Source organism: Cyanistes caeruleus, chromosome 1, assembly GCF_971803275.1.
Source record: "Cyanistes caeruleus chromosome 1, bCyaCae1.hap1.1, whole genome shotgun sequence".
Lineage (NCBI taxonomy): Eukaryota > Metazoa > Chordata > Aves > Passeriformes > Paridae > Cyanistes > Cyanistes caeruleus.
Window position 1 is genome coordinate 89967020 of NC_141701.1, and position 20192 is coordinate 89987211.

General features: G+C 43.6%; 2 protein-coding genes across 9 annotated transcripts in view; both read left to right on the forward strand.

Moving 5' to 3' along the window:
* The window catches only part of ATXN1 (ataxin 1), a 474819-nt gene that overhangs the window by 160800 nt on the left and 293827 nt on the right, over positions 1 to 20192 (forward strand). Inside the window, exon 1 of one of the 8 annotated variants that reach the window (XM_086841784.1) lies at positions 7367 to 7520. The exons of 4 other annotated variants lie outside the window; for them this stretch is intronic. The gene's annotated coding sequence lies outside the window, so the exon portion shown is untranslated. Of the gene's footprint in view, positions 1 to 7366; positions 7521 to 20192 lie in introns of those variants that run through there. 3 more of the 8 variants (XM_086841847.1, XM_086841769.1, XM_086841792.1) reach the window with 3 other exon arrangements.
* LOC111923773 (uncharacterized) lies at positions 1686 to 18916 on the forward strand. Its single transcript, XM_086841926.1, has 3 exons — positions 1686 to 7274; positions 12265 to 12351; positions 18629 to 18916. Exons 1-2 carry the CDS (start codon positions 6918 to 6920, stop codon positions 12346 to 12348), a joined length of 441 nt encoding a protein of 146 aa, XP_086698052.1. The 5' UTR covers positions 1686 to 6917; the 3' UTR covers positions 12349 to 12351; positions 18629 to 18916.

The window sequence follows — 20192 nt, forward strand, 5'->3', positions numbered from 1 at the left end:
GTAAGGGGTGAAGAGCCATGTGACTGCAACAGAACAGTTTGTTTCTGCAGTAAATGGAAAAAGCAAAATGCAAACACAGTAGAAATCTTGCCTCCTGTATTTCAATTGCTCATTTTTTTAGAAAAATTGTATGGCTGATGTTTGTTGGAATTTTTATGGCTTTTCCTAGTGTGCATTCGTGCATTTCTTCTCTCCAGACTAGCTTCATTATTGTAAAAAAGAAGTTGGTGTGCCCAAGAAAATGCTGTTGTTGAGAGTGGTAACATGTGGAATTTAGTGAGTTAGCTACTAAAGAACATTATTTCAGCAGTTATCACAGAATAGACATGTAAGATGTAAAACTGTTTAAACTTGGCAAGAACATCCAAGATTTGCATTTTCCTAATTAGAAGTGCTAGAGTTATTGCAAAAGCAAGGCATAATTGGTTTACCTGGAATTTTTTTCAAAACTGAAATATACACAGAAAAACATTTGAAAATTAAGGATTTCAATGTAGTTTGAAGACCTGGGAAGATCCAGCCTTTATGAATGTTATAAAAGCCTTGCTGGATATGTTTTAGCCATTTGTACTGGTGCATTTATAGCAATGCATAGTGGGAGTGGAAATTATGTTTTGTTGTGCATTTGTGAGCAAGGATTTTCAGTTGTATTCACTTTATAAAGATGAAAAATATCAAAAAAGTCATTCAGTCATGTTTTGAGCTCTGGAACTTGTTTTCTTGCAGAGGAATATTGCAAATGGATTTCAGACCACTTGGGACTGTGATTTGGTTTGTATTACCTGTGTCCTGACATCTTTAGTGCTGTACATAGTTTAACATATGACCAATGTAATGGTATCAGTAATGTTTCTCTTCAGAGTAAATTAAGTAAATGTTCAGCCTTTAAATATCCATTATAATTTCTCCTGTTGTTTACAAGGGACACCCATTGTGGCCATTAAAGGAGAACATATGGTTTATTGATACAATGTCAGTTGCTCAAGCGTTTCTCACTTGGCCTGTTCTAGAACTGACTATTATCTGAGATACACTCTGGAAAAAATGTATTTAGATGCCAAAACCCATTCCCAGGTGAAAGCCTCACAGCCAGAAAGAAGTAAAAAGTGCTCTCTGGCCTTCCACCATCAATCACCTCCCCTATCCCTGTGCTTTTTTCCTAAATAGATATATTGACTTCTCTAAGATATATTGACTTAAATTTAGCTTCCTCTGAAAAGAATGTCAAGCCTTTAATGCAGTTTGTCGTTTTATGCAAACCTTTACAACAGTTTGCCCTTAGTTAGAGGGTGTCCATGCTGGGTGGTGAAAGATTTGAGCACTCTGTTCTTCATAAACTTTATGACAGCCTTTAAAATAATAGTGCTAGAATAAATTTCAAAGTGTGGCCTTAGTAGTTTTCTCTAAGAGCTCTGACAGGTAAGAACTGGCAGGGTTTGCTGTAATCTTTTATAGCCTTATATTCTTGCATACAGCCTTATATTCTTGTCATAAGCTGCCTGTGAAGACTACATAAAAGAGCAGTATTTTTCCACTCCTATTACAGGAGCAGTAACCTCTGACTGAAAGCAAGGTGGAGAAGGAAGAGGATGCAGTTTGGATTTACCATTGTTAAATTAAGCAGTGCCTGTTTAAAGGATTTTTAAGTTTTTTGTTGGGTCATTCTGGATTTGTATGAATTTTTTTTTGTTGTTTCTGTAATAGCTGCTGTCTCCAAATGCTTGGCATAATTCTGCTTTGCTTACTTAAAGTGGAGTCTTGCTTCTGAAGTCTCTGAAGTTGTTACAGTCTAAGCCTGGCCTGAATCTGGAATCCATATTGGCATACTTTATGGAAAATATCTCAGGGCTTAAATAACTAAGCTGTAAAGATTTTCTTTCTTGTTACCCTAATTTTAAAAAAATAAATAAAGGAAGAGCAAGACATTGCTACAGATATGCTGTATTTTATTTACATGGATATTCTGGTGTCCAAGCTGCTGATTCATATGATGAGGGAACCTCTGTTGCGTGGCTGGTTCAAACACTTAAAAGTAGACGTGCCTGCCAGGGGTGCAGACCTTCTGGCACAGGTAATAAAAGCCAGATGTATCAGCAGCTTCAACTCCAGCTCAGCCACAGAACTGAAATGAAGTCTGTGTGTGTCAGCCACCAGTTTGTCACAGCACAGCCTTGGCAGAAGGACTATGTGTTCTGTATCAGAGAGCCCCAACCCAGTTGTGGGGGTCATATTGCTCAGCCTTTTGGACCAAATGATCATCAAAATCAGCCTTAAGACAGGCTTTGGAGGTTTTACTGAAGGAAGTAGGTTGGTTTTTATGTTGTTGCTGGTTAGTTTGGGTTTTGGTGCTATGGTTTTTTGTTTGGCAGTTTTTTTTAAATTAGGAAATCAAACCAGGTTGGCCTTGTGAATCTCTGTCCTGCCTTAGTCAGGTCAACACATGAGACTTGGAAGGCACTAAGGTTCTGGAGTGCTGGAAAGTAGTCTGCACCAAGGAGAAAGTGTTTTCCAGAAGCACTGGCTGTCTCATAACCCAGTCAAACTCTACTTTTGTTGCAGAGTACCGCAGTACAGCTTTGAGGGCTGGCTCTTGTAAAACTGTCAAGACTCAGCTGAGTTTAGCATAATGCAAACTTCTGTCTGCAATCCTGTTCCCTGACCCGAGTCTGCCCTGCAACAACTGTATCTAGGGCTAGGAGAAGAGTTTGGCTTGTCCTGTCTTAAGTACATTCATTCTTGTAGTACTCCTGTAGCTATTCCAGGGATCTGCTGAATCTCTAGTACAGAGCTGGGCAAATAATCACCGAAGAAACCTGTGAGAGAGGTAAGTCTCAAGCCAAAGACAATCCCCTAGGTGTGGGGGTGGCCTTTCTCTCTTTGCCAGTCCTCGCTGTTCTTGTCAAAGCTGCCAGTGGCAAGCAGTGAGTTAAAAATGCTCACTTCTGGAAAGCCCCACTCACAGCCCTGCCGAGCAGCAGTTCAAAGATTGTTTTCATGCTTAGCATGTTTCACTCCTGCCTCTTCAGAGATCATGTTAATATTATCACCTCTCATCAAACATTAATCTGTACATCATTTGCCAATTGAAGCATGAGTAGGTTGCACAGATTTATTCAGCAAGCAGCAATTGCTGCCTAGACTCTGTGGTCTAGTTGTTAACAGCTGGCTGTTTGGGTTGTGTTTTTGTTAAGTGGAGAGCCTATTTATAGGCAGCAGAACACATGCACATCCTTGTCTGTGCTACTGCAGATCCTGGGTAATCTCCCCTGGTACAAAAGCCTAGTCTACCAGCTAGCATAATGTATACTAAAACCAGCGTGGGAGAGTTAGAGGTGTTGGTTTTTGTTGGGTTTTCTCCTCTATCACTATCTTGAAGCTTTGGAGCAGACCGATAGCACAGGGTCAGGCTGCCTGCCTGAAAACTGGGGCAAAATGTTTCCCAGGATACAGAGGAAGCAATCTATGGTGGTGGTGTCTGACACAAAATGCCATTAAAAATATTCTTGTGTCAAAGAATCTGATTTTAAACAAGGTATTTAATGTGCAAGTGTCTATGTGTGTGCATCTCACCACATTCTTTACCCAGAAGAAGGCAGAGTTAGCTTTTCTTTGCTTCTTTAAAATCAGATGGCAGGTGAGGAATCTGTGGTGACAAGAGCCTGGGAGCTGTGTCACTCCTTCTCAAGGGCTGGAGGAGAAGAGGGTGTTGGCTGACAGCCAGCAGAGGAAAACCTATTTATGTGTGCACACTTGACACCATCACTGAGATGGGGAGTATGGCCTGGTGCCCCTGAGCAGCCGGGAGTTTGGCTGTGGCACTCTGCTATTCAGAGGTGCTGCTTGCCTGAGTCACTCTTTGTGCTGAAAATGAAACACTGTGATTCTAGCAGAGCATACAATGAACTGCTAATTACAAAAGTGAAAACAAAGTTAAAGAGAAAAATGAGCACAGCATAATTTCACATAGTGCTAAATAGCTGCCTTTTTTTTTTTTTTCTTGGTTGCTTTAGTCTCCCTACTATGAGGTGTTATGGCAGAGAGTGGGAAACTGGCTTTTCCACTTGCTTCTTCCAGAGTTCACACACCTCTGGGCTGCTTTTCTCTCCTTTTGTTCAAGAAGGATTTCCCATGATCTTGTACATCATTCTACTGCTCTCATCTTTGTGCAGTGCTCTCTTCCCAACTCATGCTTGCTTGCTTCATATGTAGGAAGTCACATTTTAATTCCATCACAGCAATTATTCTATCTGGGTGGGGGAAAAAAAAACCCACCAGCTGCTGTTCTGTATTGTGAAGAACACAGGACAACCTGCTTTGTCTGTCCCTTCCTTCTCTCCCAGTTTCTTGTCACATCAGAGTTTGGAAGTAGTTTCAATAGGTACTTGTGAAGGAGGAAAATGAAGAATTCTGCAGGGCACTGGAGTGAGCAGAAGCACAGAGTGGACTCTGGCTGGAATGATGTGTGCACTCCAGTCTGTGCACTTGCTTCTCAGAGCGTGGTCTTTGAGTGAGCAGCCTCAGAGACATACATGAACTGTTAAATTGTTTCAGTCACCCACCTGTTTACACCTCTCCTCAGGGGGAAGGTACTTGGGTAAGTACTACATACATCTGTCTGCATTTCATATTCAGGCACACAGGCATTAATGCTGATGCACAATTCATACATGAGTAGCATGCATGACATCCCAAGGATCTGTTTACAGGATCGGGACCCCGGAGCTTCAGCCATGAGGAATACAGGAATGCACTGGCAGTGCGTTCTATCCTGACTGGCAATCCACTCCTAGCCAAGGATGCAAACGGATAGGCTCCAGTGCTTTCTGCAAGGCGCTGTGCCAGCATGGTACAGATGATGGGGAAGAGCTGAACAGATACTTAACATCTCTGTGTATATCTTCCCCATTCTGTCATAAGAGTACCTCATATAAATAAATAAAAGGGATGCTGTTAAGTCATGCCAGTCAAAAAAAAGTCTGAAGACAGACTCTGGCTGCCTGCCCGGTTGTGCTAGGTTTTGTAGGCTACGAAGCATATACTTGTGTCTGAGAAAGTACTTAACTGGTGATCCATGGACTTCTGGAGACCTGGGATGATTTCTGATGGAGATGTTAAATGTAAATAAGAGACTCTTGTAATGGGACTTCTACTCTGCAGGAATCAGCAACTCTTAAAAAATGCTGAGGTCTCTAAGCTGTAAGAAGTTGACACCCATTTTCTCATTTATAGAACACTTCAGGAATGCTGTAGGGCACTTGATGCCAAGAAAGCTCTGCCTTTTCTCTGTCACACTGACATTGGTGGAACTTTGGTTAGTAAATCTGCAGGATCCCACTGTCAGACTTGAGTTTGGTGTTTGGGTTGTCTGGGGTTTTTTTTTGAGGGGGAATGTTCCTTTCTCTCCATGTAGGCCTAGTAACAGGTCCCTATTTCCTCAGTTAAGTGACTTCCTGTGGCTGGGATTTGGAAATCAGTAGAACCTTCTTTCGTATTGCTTTTTTCTGCTGTCCTTGAATCTCTTTTAGGAAGTTGGTGTCTCTGAACCACCTCTAGAGTAATTGGAGGGCAGATGCTCTGTGAGGTTTGTACTTGTTTAAACAGTAAATTAAATTGCAGGGAAGCTGTACTCGCTCACAGATATGATGATTATGATGTTAAAATGGTACTGGTAGGCCCACACCTCCAGCCCCATGGGAATCCTTAATGGAAAACAAGGAGCTGTAACATCACTGACCCTGTACAGTGTGACCTTGGGGTGGGGGTGTGTGGGGGAAACACTGACTTGCTGAAACCTTCCCCCTCCCACAACTCCAGCATGGAGGGCTTCAATGAAGAAGGCAAATGGTGCTAATTTTTGCTGAGGAGAAAGCACAGGCAAGTGTGGGAATGTTTCTAGAGCAGAAGCAAGCACCTGACGGCTTTCGAGTGTCTGTAACTTTTAAATGAAAATGAGAAATGAGCCCAAGCTGAATTTCAATTATCGTAAGATATAAATTAAAAATAGAGTTGAAGCTTCAGATTAAAATGTTCATTTTTGACTATGTAGTTTTGACTTTGCTACATGAGCTTTTCTTGTGTTTTGATATTGTCAAAACCATTTTACAGCAACAGGTCCCAACAGACTGTAGTAACACCTTGTAATATTTTAGTTTTTTAAATTAAAGGTTTACAGCAGCAGGCTATGGTTTGAAAATCACGCTTCCATGAGTCTGGGAGTGGGGAGGAGGAACTGGGCTGTTGGTTCCCAATGGGAAAGGATGGGTGGGTGCGGGGGCGTTGTGTCTTACTGTCATGAGCGGCAGCAGCAGCTCAGGACACCGCAAGTCCCGCTGGGGCTACAGACATCGCCTAAAAAGCCAACGAATGCCCCCTTTGAGTGTGAGTTGAAGCCATCTCAGGTTTGCCTCTGCGTTCCTACGCAGCATCTTCTTGTCTGCTCCTCTTCTGCTCTCACAGGCCTTTCTGCTTTGCTGCCCTTCTGACCACCCCGTTCGCCCTCGGTGGGGCTCGGACTCAGCACAAAGCCGGCTCTAAGGGCCGGCTGTTTTCCCTTTCTCGTTTGCCTCCGCCGTGGTTTTGGGGTGGGGTTGGTGGGTTCACGGGATCGTTTGCTCTTTGACCTCCTCCTCTTCCTCCTGGCCCGGGCTTGCCCTCGGGCCGCGCCGGCTCAGCGCCGCTGCCGGCGGCGGGGGTTGGTTTATGTGGGGAGTCCCTGCGGCTGCCCCGCCTCAGCCGCTCCGGCCCCGCTCGCGCCCTGTTGCGGGGCGGGTCCCGCGCTGCGGCCGTTGGGCGCTGTCCGGTGCCACCGCGACCGCTGCGCTTGTGCCGGCAGCAGCGCGGGGCCGCTCTTCCGCGCTCTGCTGCGTGTCTGGTGCGCGCCAGTGCGCGTGCCCCATCGCGTGCCGTGTCTCGCGCCAATGAGTGCGCCTTGGCGCGTGCCCGCGTCTCGCGCCCGTGCCTCGCACTCTGTCACGCGCTACACCTCGCGCAGCTGCACGTGCCTTGTCGCGTGCCGGCGTCTCGCGCAGGTGCGCGTGCCCAGGTCTCGTGCCTTGTCGCGAGCCCGGATCCCGCGCTTTGTCGCGTGCCCTGTCGCGCGGGCGACTTTCGCGTGCTATGTCTCGCGCAGGTGCACGTGCTCTGTCACGTGCCCGCGTCTCGCGCAGGTGCACGAGCCGTCTCGCGTGCTAGGTCTCGCGCAGGTGCCCGTGCCCTGTCGCGTGTTATTTCTCATTCAAGCGCGCGTGCCCTGTCGCGTGCTACGTCTCGCTCAGGTGCGCGCGGCTTGTCTCGCTCCGGTCTCGCGGCCGCTCGCGTGTCCTTCCTCGCCGCGGGTCTCGCTCGCGATCCTGCCGCTGCCGGACGCGGCCGCCAGGGGGCGCGCAGGTGCCGCCGCCCACTCAGAGCTGCCCCGCGCGCCGCAGGCCGCGGCTCCGACGGGCTCAGGGGGCTCCGCGGGGCTCGGGGGCTGTGCGGGCTCCCGGCACAGCAGCGGGCACGTCCAGTGCATTGTCCTGCCAGTAATTCTAGATGACGGTTAACTTCCCACCCCCTAATTTTTGTAGTTTTAAAAGCTATTTTAACCCTTCCCGCAAGCTCTCGGCGCGGTAGCGGAGAGCAGCGCCCCGCTGCTGGCGGGGCTCGGGCCGGGGGCGCTGGGGACAAGGAGCGGCGAGAGGGGCGGAACGGGCCGGTTCCCGACGGGCGGGCTCCCGAGAGGCCCAGGGCGGGATGGGGGCAGCGGGGAGCCGGGCGGCAATTGCGGCCTGACGCCTGCGGGACGCTGAAGGGCGAGCCCGGAGTGCCCCTCAGGAATTTAACCTGTACGGCACCAGCTTTCCGGCAGGATCCGCGCTTAAACTCTCTTGACAGATGAGTTCCTAACTTAAGCCCCTCCAACGAGGACGATACCACGATCCCCTGGGTTCTACCGTGTAATTATACCTAGAGCTGGAAAGGCTCTTTTTGTAATACTTAGTTCCTCTACTGAAAATTGTGCTCGTGGTCATAGGTGTACAAAGGGTCACGTGTAATCTTTTAGTGTCTAAAAGCCCAACTTTTTACACTTTGGAAACCTATTACTGTCTCTCATTTTTTTCTTTGACTATACAAGTATTTTAACGTTTCCTCTTCATGAATGTTTTCCCAACCCTTTCAGCCTTTCTGGCTCTCTCTGTATTCCCTCTCATTTAGTCACATGTTCCACGGTTTGCCAATGCAACTATCATGTAGTTGACGACATAACATGTAGTGATCACATCTACTTTTAAGTGCCTGTAGCACTTATGAAATCTTTGTGAGCATTTCTACATTTATTGTAGGGTAGGGTTTTTTTTCCAGGCTGGAATCCTTACAGCAGTGTTTTGTATTGGAGGAAAAAAAAAAACCAGCTGAGCTTTTATCCCTAGATAAAGCGTCTTCCTCAATCACCTGATTTCAAGTAACTATCTAATAAAATTAAAGTGAATCTCTGTCTTCCATGTGCCATGAAGCATTGCTTAGGGCGTGGACAAAGCTGTCTGTTCAGTTAGTCTCTAGGATGTTAAAAAGGAAATTCTGGAATTTTTTTTCTGCATTAATAAAAGTTTCAGTAAGATTTCTCATAGTGAGGGTTATAACACCATGTAACTTTGATATGCTTCTTTGGAATTCACTTTGCATGAAAGCAGTGTGAGCCTTGGGTCCCACTGGGTTGCTCCTGGTTGTTCCCCCGCTGTCCAGACTGAGGATTCAGAATGCCTCTTAGAGATCCTTCTGTTGATTCCACTGACTGTGTCTCTCACAAAGGAGAAGCATCCATGTGTTGTGAGGAGAGCTAAATTCCCCCACTCGGGGTCAGTGGATGTCAAGTTGGCATGTCTGCCTTGAAGGTCAACCTTGTCTTGCACAGGGGTAGTGGCAAGGTTGTTAATTGGATTGTAACTGGACTTTAGGGTGCTCTGACAAGTGACTTCTGCTCTTTTGGGACAGAACAAGCAGTCTGTGTGAATCTCTAAGTGATGAGAAGGGGAGGCCGACAGCTACAAATGATCTGTCACTTGTTGGTTCCTCCTGCTCTTGGCTGACCTGCATACTCGTTCTCTGTGGGAGGATGGATCTTGTTTGCTAGCTGGGCTGCAGCTCAGGCAGAGCCCCTTGTTCCCTGGGGAGCTCTTAAGGATGTACAGTAGAGAAGGACATTAGCACTAGACTGTTGCTGAAGCTGGAGGGGATGGGAAGACAATTCTCATCTGCCTCTTCAGCTTCCCAGGCTGGGTTAAATGTTTCCTGGGGGCACTTAAAAACGTGCTCTCTGGTCTGTCCCCTGAGTGTATAATGGGAATTCCCCCCCCAGTTCAGTGGCTGTGAGAGCTCTGCAGCAGGTGCAGCACAAAGCAATGCTCAACGTCGGCCTCATGTTGCCTCCATGTGCATGAAAGGGCTCACACAGGAACATGCACTCAGCCTGTAGCTGTGCTTTCTCTCTGGGTCCCCTGCTGGTATTTTGTGCTGCTTTGGCCACCTCTACCATCCCTCTGCCATGGACCCTGGGTTGGTCCTGCCCTGAAGGGCACCAGCAGCATCTCTGATTGCTCTGTGCTCAGTGTCCAGGATGCTCTTTGGATGTCTGGTGATTCATGTACAGCGTTAAGGCACTTGCCCTAAAGTGGGCTGGAAGTGTCTCCATTCATCTTTCTGGGAATTGTATTTAGCATGTCCTTTTGCTACATGCCAAGCCCTGCCTTGATATATTTGTAGTCTTCCAGATGTTCAGATGAATTTTTTTTTTCATGTGGCATATTGCTGTGTAACCCAGCAGGCACCACACTTGATCTTCTTCCTCTGCAGTGTAAAAAAAAATCTCTTGTCTTTATAGACATTGGGAGTAGTGACACATCTGCCTGTTATATTCTCTCACTGCTTATACCTTGTGCTTTACTTTGGGTTTCAGTATCTTATTTTAGCAAGCATAGCTGCTGCAATGGGAAAATGGCTTGTTACTATCCTTGGATTTTATTCTGACGCTGCAGCTGGTTGGTTTGGTTATTTTTTACTTAACGAAAAAGGCTCAAATTTGCCCCTTAAAAGTTCTGCTTTAGAGCGACAGTGCTGTCCAGGGGAAGAGTAGGAATGAAAGAACAAAAAGGAATGGATGCTGGATAGTTCCCAAAAGGAACTGTTGCCTGATAATGTCAGGCTCACTTTTTACCTGAACGTGTTCCTCAACCACAGCATCAAAGTAATCAAGAGGGGTAAGAAAAATGAAAAAATGTGTATATGTGGGGGATGGTTTATGAGGCTCCAACTTTCCAGTTTTCCTGTTAGCTCTGAAGCATGAACTCTGAAACTCAGTTTGTTCAAATTCATGGAAATCTGCTAACCACGTTGGGTCATGGAATGGTTTGTGTTGGAAGGGGACCTTAAAGATCATCTTGTTACAGCCCTGCTGCCATGGACAGGGACATCTCTCACTGGACCAGGCTGCTCAAAGCCCCATCCAGCCTGGCCTTGAACACTGCCAGGGATGGGGCATCCACAGCTTGTCTGGGCAACCTGTGCCAGTGCCTTGCCACCTCACAGTAAAAAATTATGTGATTAAGTAAAGATATGAGACCTTGGACAGTTATTAAGCTAACTAATTCTATAAAATATAGTGTTGAAATTAATACAGTGTGAATAGAGCAACAAAATCTCTTTGAGTTGTTTCAGAGATAAACCTCAACGTTACCAATCCTGTACAGATTCTTGGTGTACTTAATTAACAGCTTAAAACACTTTCCAAATAATTGGGTGAACTACGTAGTGTGTTTTATTTTCCCAAATGTGCAACTTTCCCCTCTGATCTGTGCAAAAGATTACGTGAACCCAGTAACAGATAAAGTACCTTACATGATCTTCTGGTGTGAGATGACAGTGAAACACAGAAATACTTTCTGCTTGTTTTGCCATAGAATGCACTTGAAGCACCCAGCTGCTTAGTGAATGACAGACTTAAAGGTGTCTACTGAAGAGAAATTATCTGACTGTGGATGTCTATGTACGTTGCTAATTTTGAGATTAAGCTGCTGGGTTGTGATGATGAACAGTTGTTGGCTACAGTTGTATGTGCTTAGCTTGTGATTTTTGCAGGAAAATATGGACAGCATGAAATGTACCTATTGTTACTTATTTTTTAAAAGGTGATGCCTAATTAGCAGACTTAATTATTTTGTGTCTATTGAAAGCAGCAATAAGGCTTCCAATGTATTGCCTTTGGGGTTTTTTCAGTACTCATTACAATGTTTCCTGGCATTCATCAACACTTCTAAATTACTGGGAAGAGTGTAATTAATCATTTGCTTCCTTATGCTTCCTACTAGACAAACACAGATCATTGCAGGCAAGTTGAAGTAAGCCATTTCAGATTTTCAAAACATGCTGCAGCTAGTGGAATCTTGGAGTAAGCACTGCTTCAAACATTCTATCAATGTTTAGCACAAAAGGTAACTCAGTGCCTGGCTGCAACAGGATTTGATGACAAACAGTTTATGAGTTGTCTTTGAGGAAGGATTTCTCTGTCACTAAGTCAATAAAAATTCAAGGAAGAGGTTTATGGGATTTGTTTTCAGTCCAGCCCAAGTGCATCTCAAAGCAACTTGAGAAAATAGAGTTCAAGTGTTAGAAGCACCAAATTCTGAACCAAACCTTGTCAGCTGACTGTTCTTTCATTGGGATTTATTTAGGTTTGCTGTATTAAATCAGAAGTCATATACAGAAAAGTTTTGTTTAGGCCAAAAAGGAAAAGTAAACCAAGTAGACAAGTTCAGACTACAAAGATCAGAGTTTTTATCTTTATTCTGCAAATATGGAACATTTGGAAAGCATTGCGTAAACGGAACTTATGCCAAGTTTTCTGAAATAGTTACCATCTGATTTGTCTGCATGATATTTACTTGGTAAAAATGCATTTTGCTCTGTTTTTGGAAGTGAGAGCTTACCCATGAACTGCAACCTGTAGGGACAGAAAGTATGTTCTTAAGTGGTTTGTCAGCAAAAGTTTAAATCTGCTGCTGTCCCTACCCCCCCAAGCTGCTTCACAAACTCGCGTTGCCGCTGGAATGAAAGCGCTCACGGCGCTCGGAGAGCAGCGGCCAAATGTGTATAACGTGCTGCCCCATGAGGAGGGGAGGGAACAAGCTGGCCAAGAACTGAGTACAAATACATAGCCCAATTTCTTCTGAAAGAATGAAACAATCCTTTTATGTCCTTGTAGGAAAGTAACAGCTTTCTGTTCTCCCTCTGCAGGCTCCTTTTCTAGAAAACCGTTCTTCAAAAGAGCGGAGTGCAGCAGCATGCTTCAGCCTCCAGGATTCACACCACTACCTTTAGGCAGTACGACTACTTTTGAGTTATTGCTTAGAGGAATGATAATAATAAAAACTGAATAGCTTTAAGAAAAAAGAAAAAAAAAAAGAGACCTTTGAGCACTGTCACGTAACTGCTGGTAACAATGACTGTTATGTTTATCTTGCCAGTTTTAACCTTGTTGTCAATTACCACATTTCACCCTAGATTCTGGTCTGTAAGAAATCCATGCTAAAACGAGCATTTGTTTCAGCAAAGGCTTCCAACTGAATGCGAGCCACAAAGGGTTTCTTTTAAGTAGGATATGAGTGGGGTTTTTTTTTTTCCTCCTCCCTTCCTCTGAAGGAGTGAAGACAAGTTCTGGAAGCTTGGTTGCTGGTCTATAACATTAATAGCATGAAGTCTCTACAGTGTTTCTGTGTTAAACGCTCTTTCAGAGCCATTTCTACTTAAGGGATTTAGTTGCTGAAGACTTACCTAAGACCCGTGTTCCCAGTTAAACACAAGAATTGACCTTACCATGTATGGAATATATCAACAGCCTCGTTTCGCTTGTTTATTTTGTTTTTTGACTGATTAGTCTTATTGTATTAATGCTTATGATGCAATGTATTTAGGTTTTGGAGGGGTAAAACCTGCCATGGTAGTGGAAGTAAAAGCAATCAGATAAAGGAGAGTGTCTGTCCTCACCTGCAGACTGTGGGAAGTATTTGAGCCTGCTTCAGGCTACAGTGCTTGGACTCAGCTTGTTGAAGGCACTTGGCCAAAGACCATCCCACACCTGCACTGTGAAGGCCACGAAGGTTCACTGGGAGAATGATGGGACACGTAGGTGCCTTGCTCAGTCTTGCTAAAGCCCAAGTATATTATCTTTCTTAACCTGTCCCTTTAGAGTTAAATCTTGTTCCTTTATATACCTGGTAGTAAAGGAACTTTAGTGTTTTAAGTACTGCAAGAGTCCTAGAAGTACATCTGAGTGGATCTCCATATGAGGGAATTACAAGGAATGGGTCCTATGGGCGTTTAAAAAGGGAAAGGAAAAAAAGGGAGAATGTAATTACCACGCTGGCGATGATTCCGGTCCCTGAAGGAATGACTATTGCGTGAGGGCTGCCTATCGGACAAAGTGAGTTTGTAATCTGTTTGTAGTGGCAGATTCCATGCTTGGCTCATTATGATACCTCAGCCTGAGTTAATTATAGAGTTTGGGATTGGGGGTGAGGAGAAAGACAGAAATGAAAGTCTCTCTCAGAAAAGCTAATTCAAAGGAAAGCAGAGTGCAATTCAGTGCCTTTTCTTCCATCTGACACTTCAGCTGCTGAGAGTACCGCACCCTTACTCACACAGACAGTGCCATCTCTGGAAGGTCCTATCATAAGAACCCCGTGAAGCAGCCTATTGTTGGGTGCTGCTCTGAGCTGGGTACACTTCAGGGTTATAAACACCACCAAGCTGTTCCAGCATTGCTTATTTTCAGATCACTCTCATATTGATGCATTCCCTTGCATGTTTTCTGTTTGTGACCTATTTTTGATGCATTTCACATCTGCTTTAGCAGCTCTTTGACAACCAGAAAACAGGGCTGTTTACTGAGTTCACAGCTGCTGCTAATATCCGTGCAACTAGCCAGAGCTGACTGTTTCCTTGCTTAGCTCATCCTGTTGAATGAACCTCTCCGCAGGGTTTGTTGCAAGTTTGTTTCAACTGGAATGCTATCAAAAGTTTCCACACATTTGTGAAATTCTCATACTTCAGCCTTCCTAGAAACCCAGAAACATATGCACCCTCGCTAATTCCAGTAACTTTCTTCTGTTTCCCATGGCTTAACTACATCAGCTTTTCACAGATAGTGAAAACAGCCTGTTGTAAATGGGATGAAATTCCTGCTGTCATTAGTTAACACTAATGCTGCTGACAGCTTTGCACTTGAACCGAGTCTTTAAGGAAATGAGTCTTCTCATCTAGTTTAAGGACACTATTGCCTATCAGCTCATATTGCAGTGTTTCATTATGGTAACTAAATTACCTTATTTTTTACATTGTTTTATTTGTATCCAGATGATGTTTGAAGAGGGCTAGGAATGTAAATTAATCCTCTAGCATTTCCTTGTATCATCTTCAGTGAATGGCTTGCTCAAGGTGTGTCATCTCTCAATGAGGCTACATCCTGTAAGGCTGAACCTGTGCTGTCATCTGAGTGTCCGTGGGTGGTTTGTGGTTTGCTACTCATGCAGTTCATTACACTATGGATTAGTTATTTCAGGACACTTGTTCCCACCAAAGACAGATATTATTGTACCTTTGTGGTGTAGGTGCAAGAAATCACAGCTGTGTGAGATCTGGGTAGTTTGGTTTTGTTGTTGCTGGTTTGTGCTTAGGCATTGATTAATAACACAATGTGGCCGGCAGCCGGTGTGTGTGCTTCTGGAAGTGAACAGAGGTCCCAGTCTCCATGGAGCAATTAAGCTGGGGACACACTTCTTCAGTTCCAGCTGTTTGGGCCCCTGCCTGAGTCTGCCCTTTCTGATTTTATAATACTGTTCAGCACTGTTATTGACCATCTCCCAAGTGCTCATGTTTTTAATAATTGTGTTTCCTAAGCCACATCGTGGATCTCAACTTTCAAGCCTTTCTATGTCCTTGTGAAGTAAATGTTATCAGGTTAGCTGTGATCTGAATTACAGATGTGGATACAGAGGCACAAAGGGTATAAAAGATCTGCCAAAGTCATTTCAGTGCATCAGAGACAAAATTAGGCAAAAAGATTTCTGACTCCCACCTGTGTCCTACTCTTCCAAGCAATTTTCATGCTTCATTCAATTTTGGAACTTTTGCTGTCACGGTATCTCACAGGTAGCTTTCATTTCTTAATGGTTTTGAAGATTGATTTTCACCACTCCCACCCCCAGTTCATTTCCACTTGTTAATGAAGTATATATTGAATTTTCTTTGGTCCATTGTGAAACTCCTGATGGTGACTCTAAAGTGCTTTCTGATCCCTACCTGCTGCGTCTTAGACAATGACAGAGAATGTAGTGACCAGTCTCTACTCTCATTTTACCAGCTGCAGCCAAAAGGAGATACAAGACCAATTTTTTGGGCTTCTTGTAGATGGACTAAAATATTTAGTTGCTAATAGGCTTTTCAGTTTGCATTGCTCCACTTCAGATGACCAGTGTTGTGGGGTAGTTTCAAAATATTTCTTGTGGTGGTTAACTAAACTTGGAATGCTTTGTTTGTTTGTTTGTTTCTAGTGTTTTGACAATAACAAGGTGAGTGCTCATCATAGGAAGCTCATGAACCAATTTTTGGTACCTAAAAGTTGTTGTCCACTGAAACCTAGATGCACAACAACCTTCTCTGAACCTCTGTTTCTTTTAAACCCGTCTCAAAAACTCTGGGAAGTGAAATCTTGGTTTTCTGACACATCCGCTAGTTTTGATGTGTTCTAAGGGGAGCCTGAATGAGTAGCTTAATACTTAAATTTGAGATGGCTAAATCTGTCCAAGCAAAATCCCACCTCAGTTTAAGACAAAATGTAACAGTGGTGGAATAAATGGATTGAGAGTGACCACTGTGCAGCTGAAAGTGGGTAATGAAGTGCCTTCTGTTGGTTTATACAAGTCTCAGTGTTGCTTTGCTGTACTGGGAGGTAGGAAGAACCAGAAATTAATCCAGTCAACACAGCTCTTTGTGGAAGTCATGGTATGTGCACAACTCATTGACTCATAGGTTCCTTGCCAAAACATCACCTCTTCTACATCTATGAGTGTCCTCTAATCTTTCTGCACCAAAACTCATCTTTGTTCCTTTAGTGTTCTTTTCCTCTCTGTGAATTCATTCAGCTGGAGAGATGGCAGGTATTCATCAAGGCAGCTCTCTAGTTCCTACCCAGGACATTCTTAGCACCCTTCCATTTGGTCAGGAAATTTTTTTCTAGGGCTTTGCTGATGTATCATTTTCTAGCTGCAGTCGGACAATGTATGGGTTGGTAAGCTGACACATGTGGACTTGACCTGTATAGGCTCATTGGGTCCCTGGGTGGTTGCTGGAGAGGATTGTGGAACAGTGCAGGCAGAACAAATGCTAAAATACAGCAAGCATATTCCTCCATGGGGAAATTGACCCAGTTGCAAAACAGCTGAGGTGAAAAGAGACCACTGAAAATAGTCCAGACCCGGTGATCAACTCTGCCCAGGTACCTTGTCCAGTCATGTTCTGTGTATCTTCAACAATGGAGACTCCACACCCTCTCTAGGCAACCTGTGCCAATGTCCAACCATACCTGCAGTAAATGTTTTATCTTAAAAGGGCATGTAAGTAGAGTTCCCTGTATTTCAATTTGTGCCCACTGCAATTAGAAAGGAAGAGGCAGTTGTGTAGGTGGATTTTAGCAAAGTCAAGAGAAAGGAAACAAAGCATTAGACTGCAGTAAAACAGAATTCTGTAGCAAAAATGATGAATTTCCGTGACACAGTGCAAATCAGACTCTAAAGACTGGAAGAGGGAAATCCTTCCAGCCCCAGTTGAAATAGATGAGGTAGTTCACACCTCTCAGAATTGCAGTTTGAGGCAGCCTGAAATGCGATGGAGAGTGAGCTATGTCAGCATATGCTTTGGAGCATGTTCTCGATTTTATCTGTATATGTGAGCGCAAGAAAATTCTCTTATTTTTCAGCACTGAGCTGGATTTCTCCAGCACAGTTCTGTGGCAATGGGCGAATTCCACAGGAAAGCTTTACAGCCACAGAACATATAAAGTCTGGAACATGGATAAACTGGTTAGGATAAAATAGAAACCAGCAGAACCCTCTGCCAAAATCTGAAGTGAAATGAATAGAGGTTCAAAAAAAGTTCATTCATTATGCCTGGCTCCTTGCTTCCATAATTTAGGAATAATTACATTTTTGTCACTAACATTGTTTTTAAATGTCAATAGAAACCAGACAAGTATATTTGTACACCCAGCCCTGTCACATTGAATATATTAGGTTTTCCAGTACCAGCCTCTTTCAAGTAAAGCTGAGGAAGCATTAAAAGCTCAGTAACTCTCAAGTGTTAGGAAGCTATTGAAAGAGCTTGTTAGGTTTTATGACAAGCAGGTTGAAATATAATAGGCCTGGAGCTTTGTGAAGGAGCCGGAAAGCTGTGGTTGAAGAGAGGACAGTGCCCAAGAGTTTGTAGACCAGATGATTTGTGCAAAGGGGATGTTGGAAGGTTCAAGGCAAAATAAACAAATGGGGCTACCCACAGGGACAGTGTTAAGCTGAGACCAAAGTGCTTCCTTAGCTTGGTTTCTAAACACCAGTTAGTCTGTCTAACCAAAGAAGGCATTTTCAGTTAAAGTTTCTTCCTGTCCACACTCAGGCCAAGGAGCCATTTTCTATTACCTAATTGACCGCATTTGTTCTGACCCAACTTTACTTAGCCTTCTACCTAGTGAGACTGCGGGTCTTTCTGCTAATCCAGAACAGCACATGATTCTCTTCTGACAGTCCTAGATGGGTTTGGTTAACTCTGTCCTTCCCAGTAGGGAAGTTCTTATCCCTCTGCTTTGGTATTGTGCTAAAATAGGCCACCTTCTTTACCCCTATCATTTATTTTCTGGTGGAAGCTTTTTGGTTCTGATGTCTTCTATTAGACCAGCTTGGATACCTTGGAAATGTAAGTTAGCCTCTGGCAGATAGATCCTGCTAACCCAACAGATGTATTTTCCATGTTCTTGGATCCTCTGCCATGGTATGAGCAACAAGAAAAAAAATTTAAGGGTTGTTCCTAGTCTTTATAGTTTAGAATGCAAATTTGAAAATATGAGCTGAGTGCAGTAATAACTTAGATGACTTGCAGGCCTCTTTGAGCTGTAACTTGGAGGTGTGTACCTAGTCTTGTTCATATCACCATGGGATTGAGAGCTCCCCAGGAATATTCTTTTTAAAAAAACTCTTAATCTTCAATGGAGATGCATAGTAAAGAAAATACAACTCTACAGAGACTGTTTGGCCTTGTAATAATCACTGCATGCAGTTCATGGGGTCGCATTATATGTAATTCATAGGCCAGTCAAAATGCAACCGAGCTAAAGTTCTCTACCACTTTAAAACCAGGTTCTAGAGGCCCTGAGCACAGGTATCGTCACTAGAGTATGTCAGCTTAAGAATGAGTTCCCCGAGAAGTGGATCAGGAAGCTATTACAGCTAAGCAGTTGTTATGGCTGTTGACGGCTAGCTAGAGAATATTACATTACTCTAACTCAATTTTTTTCCCAAAGGATAGGAATTTTTTACGCTTGTTTCCTTTTTTACAGATATGACAGATCTGGGATATGTAAAAGAGAAGAGAATAGGGAAGCAAGAACATTTTTTAAAAAGCCCAGTGGTTTGAAATCCTAGCTTTCTAATACCATTTTGAATTATATATACGTTCTCTCTCTTTTGCATAACATAGCTGGTTGGGGAAAAATATCTTTCCTGTTAAGGTTGTAAACTGCCAGTGTTTGTTACTGAACTTTGTAGATCATCCCTTGTTAACCTAAGGTTATTTTCCCTAATCCCTGCTGTACCTTAAATACATCACCAGGCATTCACCAAAGAAAGGTTAGTCCCAACTGCCTCTGCAAGCACAACATCTCTGAGTCACTACAGACATTCTTTGTGTAATTCTGTGGTCCCTGAGGAGTTCCAAACAGGCCGACTCATTCCAGCCCTACCAACATATTCCTCGCTGAGTCAGGAAGGACACAGAGCCTTTGTGTAACCCTGCTGTCATGCAGAAATGTCACTGTCTGAACAATACCAGATTACACCAGACAAAACCCACTCTGAAGAATGAAGGGAATTTCATCATTGAAAACCAGAACAAAACTGAATGATAATATGCTCTATTCAGAGTACCTGACAGATACCAGGTATATAAACCTACATTCCTCCAAAGTCACATACTTGGGGGTGTATGGAACCATCCTGTGCAGCAGTGCATGGCTACACCACAAGGACAAATTTCTTCACTCCATCTCTTTGGATGTTCTCCTCTTACTGAGTGCAGTAGCTGGAACCTGTTCTTCCAGCTTCATTATATAAAGGTGCAAGTCTCAGCTTTAGAAACCAGCATCGCTGGGCTTGAAAAGCCTTTATCTCCTCCCATTTCATGGCTCAGGAATTCATACTCTGCTACTGACCAGCTCACTGACTTTCCTGTAACTGAAGTTTTGTTACGGTAAGCTGAAAAATTCTGTGAAAATCTAGAATTATCTTTTCTTTTTCACATTATGTATTTTCTAGGGCTTCTTTATTTTACTGGAGGGATAATGAAGTAATCTCAGAAGAGCATCTTATTTGCTTATTATTGCTTATTTTGTGTTGTAATCATATGCCCAATACAAAGTATGGATTCCTCATCTTAATAATATTCTCCTGCAAGGAAGGTTGGAGTCAGGGAAAACTCCCATGTAGCTAACCTTGGCAGTATTCAGTGTGTCTAGCAAATGCCAAGTGCAATGTTCTGGAATAAATCATTGCTAGCTAAATCTTAGCTAATATAACAAGTAAAATATATGAATGTGTTATTTTAGCAAATGCATGCTGTCAGATCTAATCCTGGGTTTCCAGCCTCTAAAAATGCAGGTGGTGCATATTAGTGATGAAGGGAACAGTTTGAGGAGGAAGAAAGAACTTAAAAGTATCCTAAATTCAAATTACTTGATGTAGAAGCTTGAAATGCTTATATCCATGGGAAAATTTTCCTTTTTCCTTTTTTTTTTTTAAACCACTCAAGTGCAGACATACTTCTTCCTCATTTACTGCCACTTGTTTGTGGGAAGCAGGAGGTTTTGGAAATTTGAGAAAATAACTTGTAGCTCTGTTTGGGCTGTA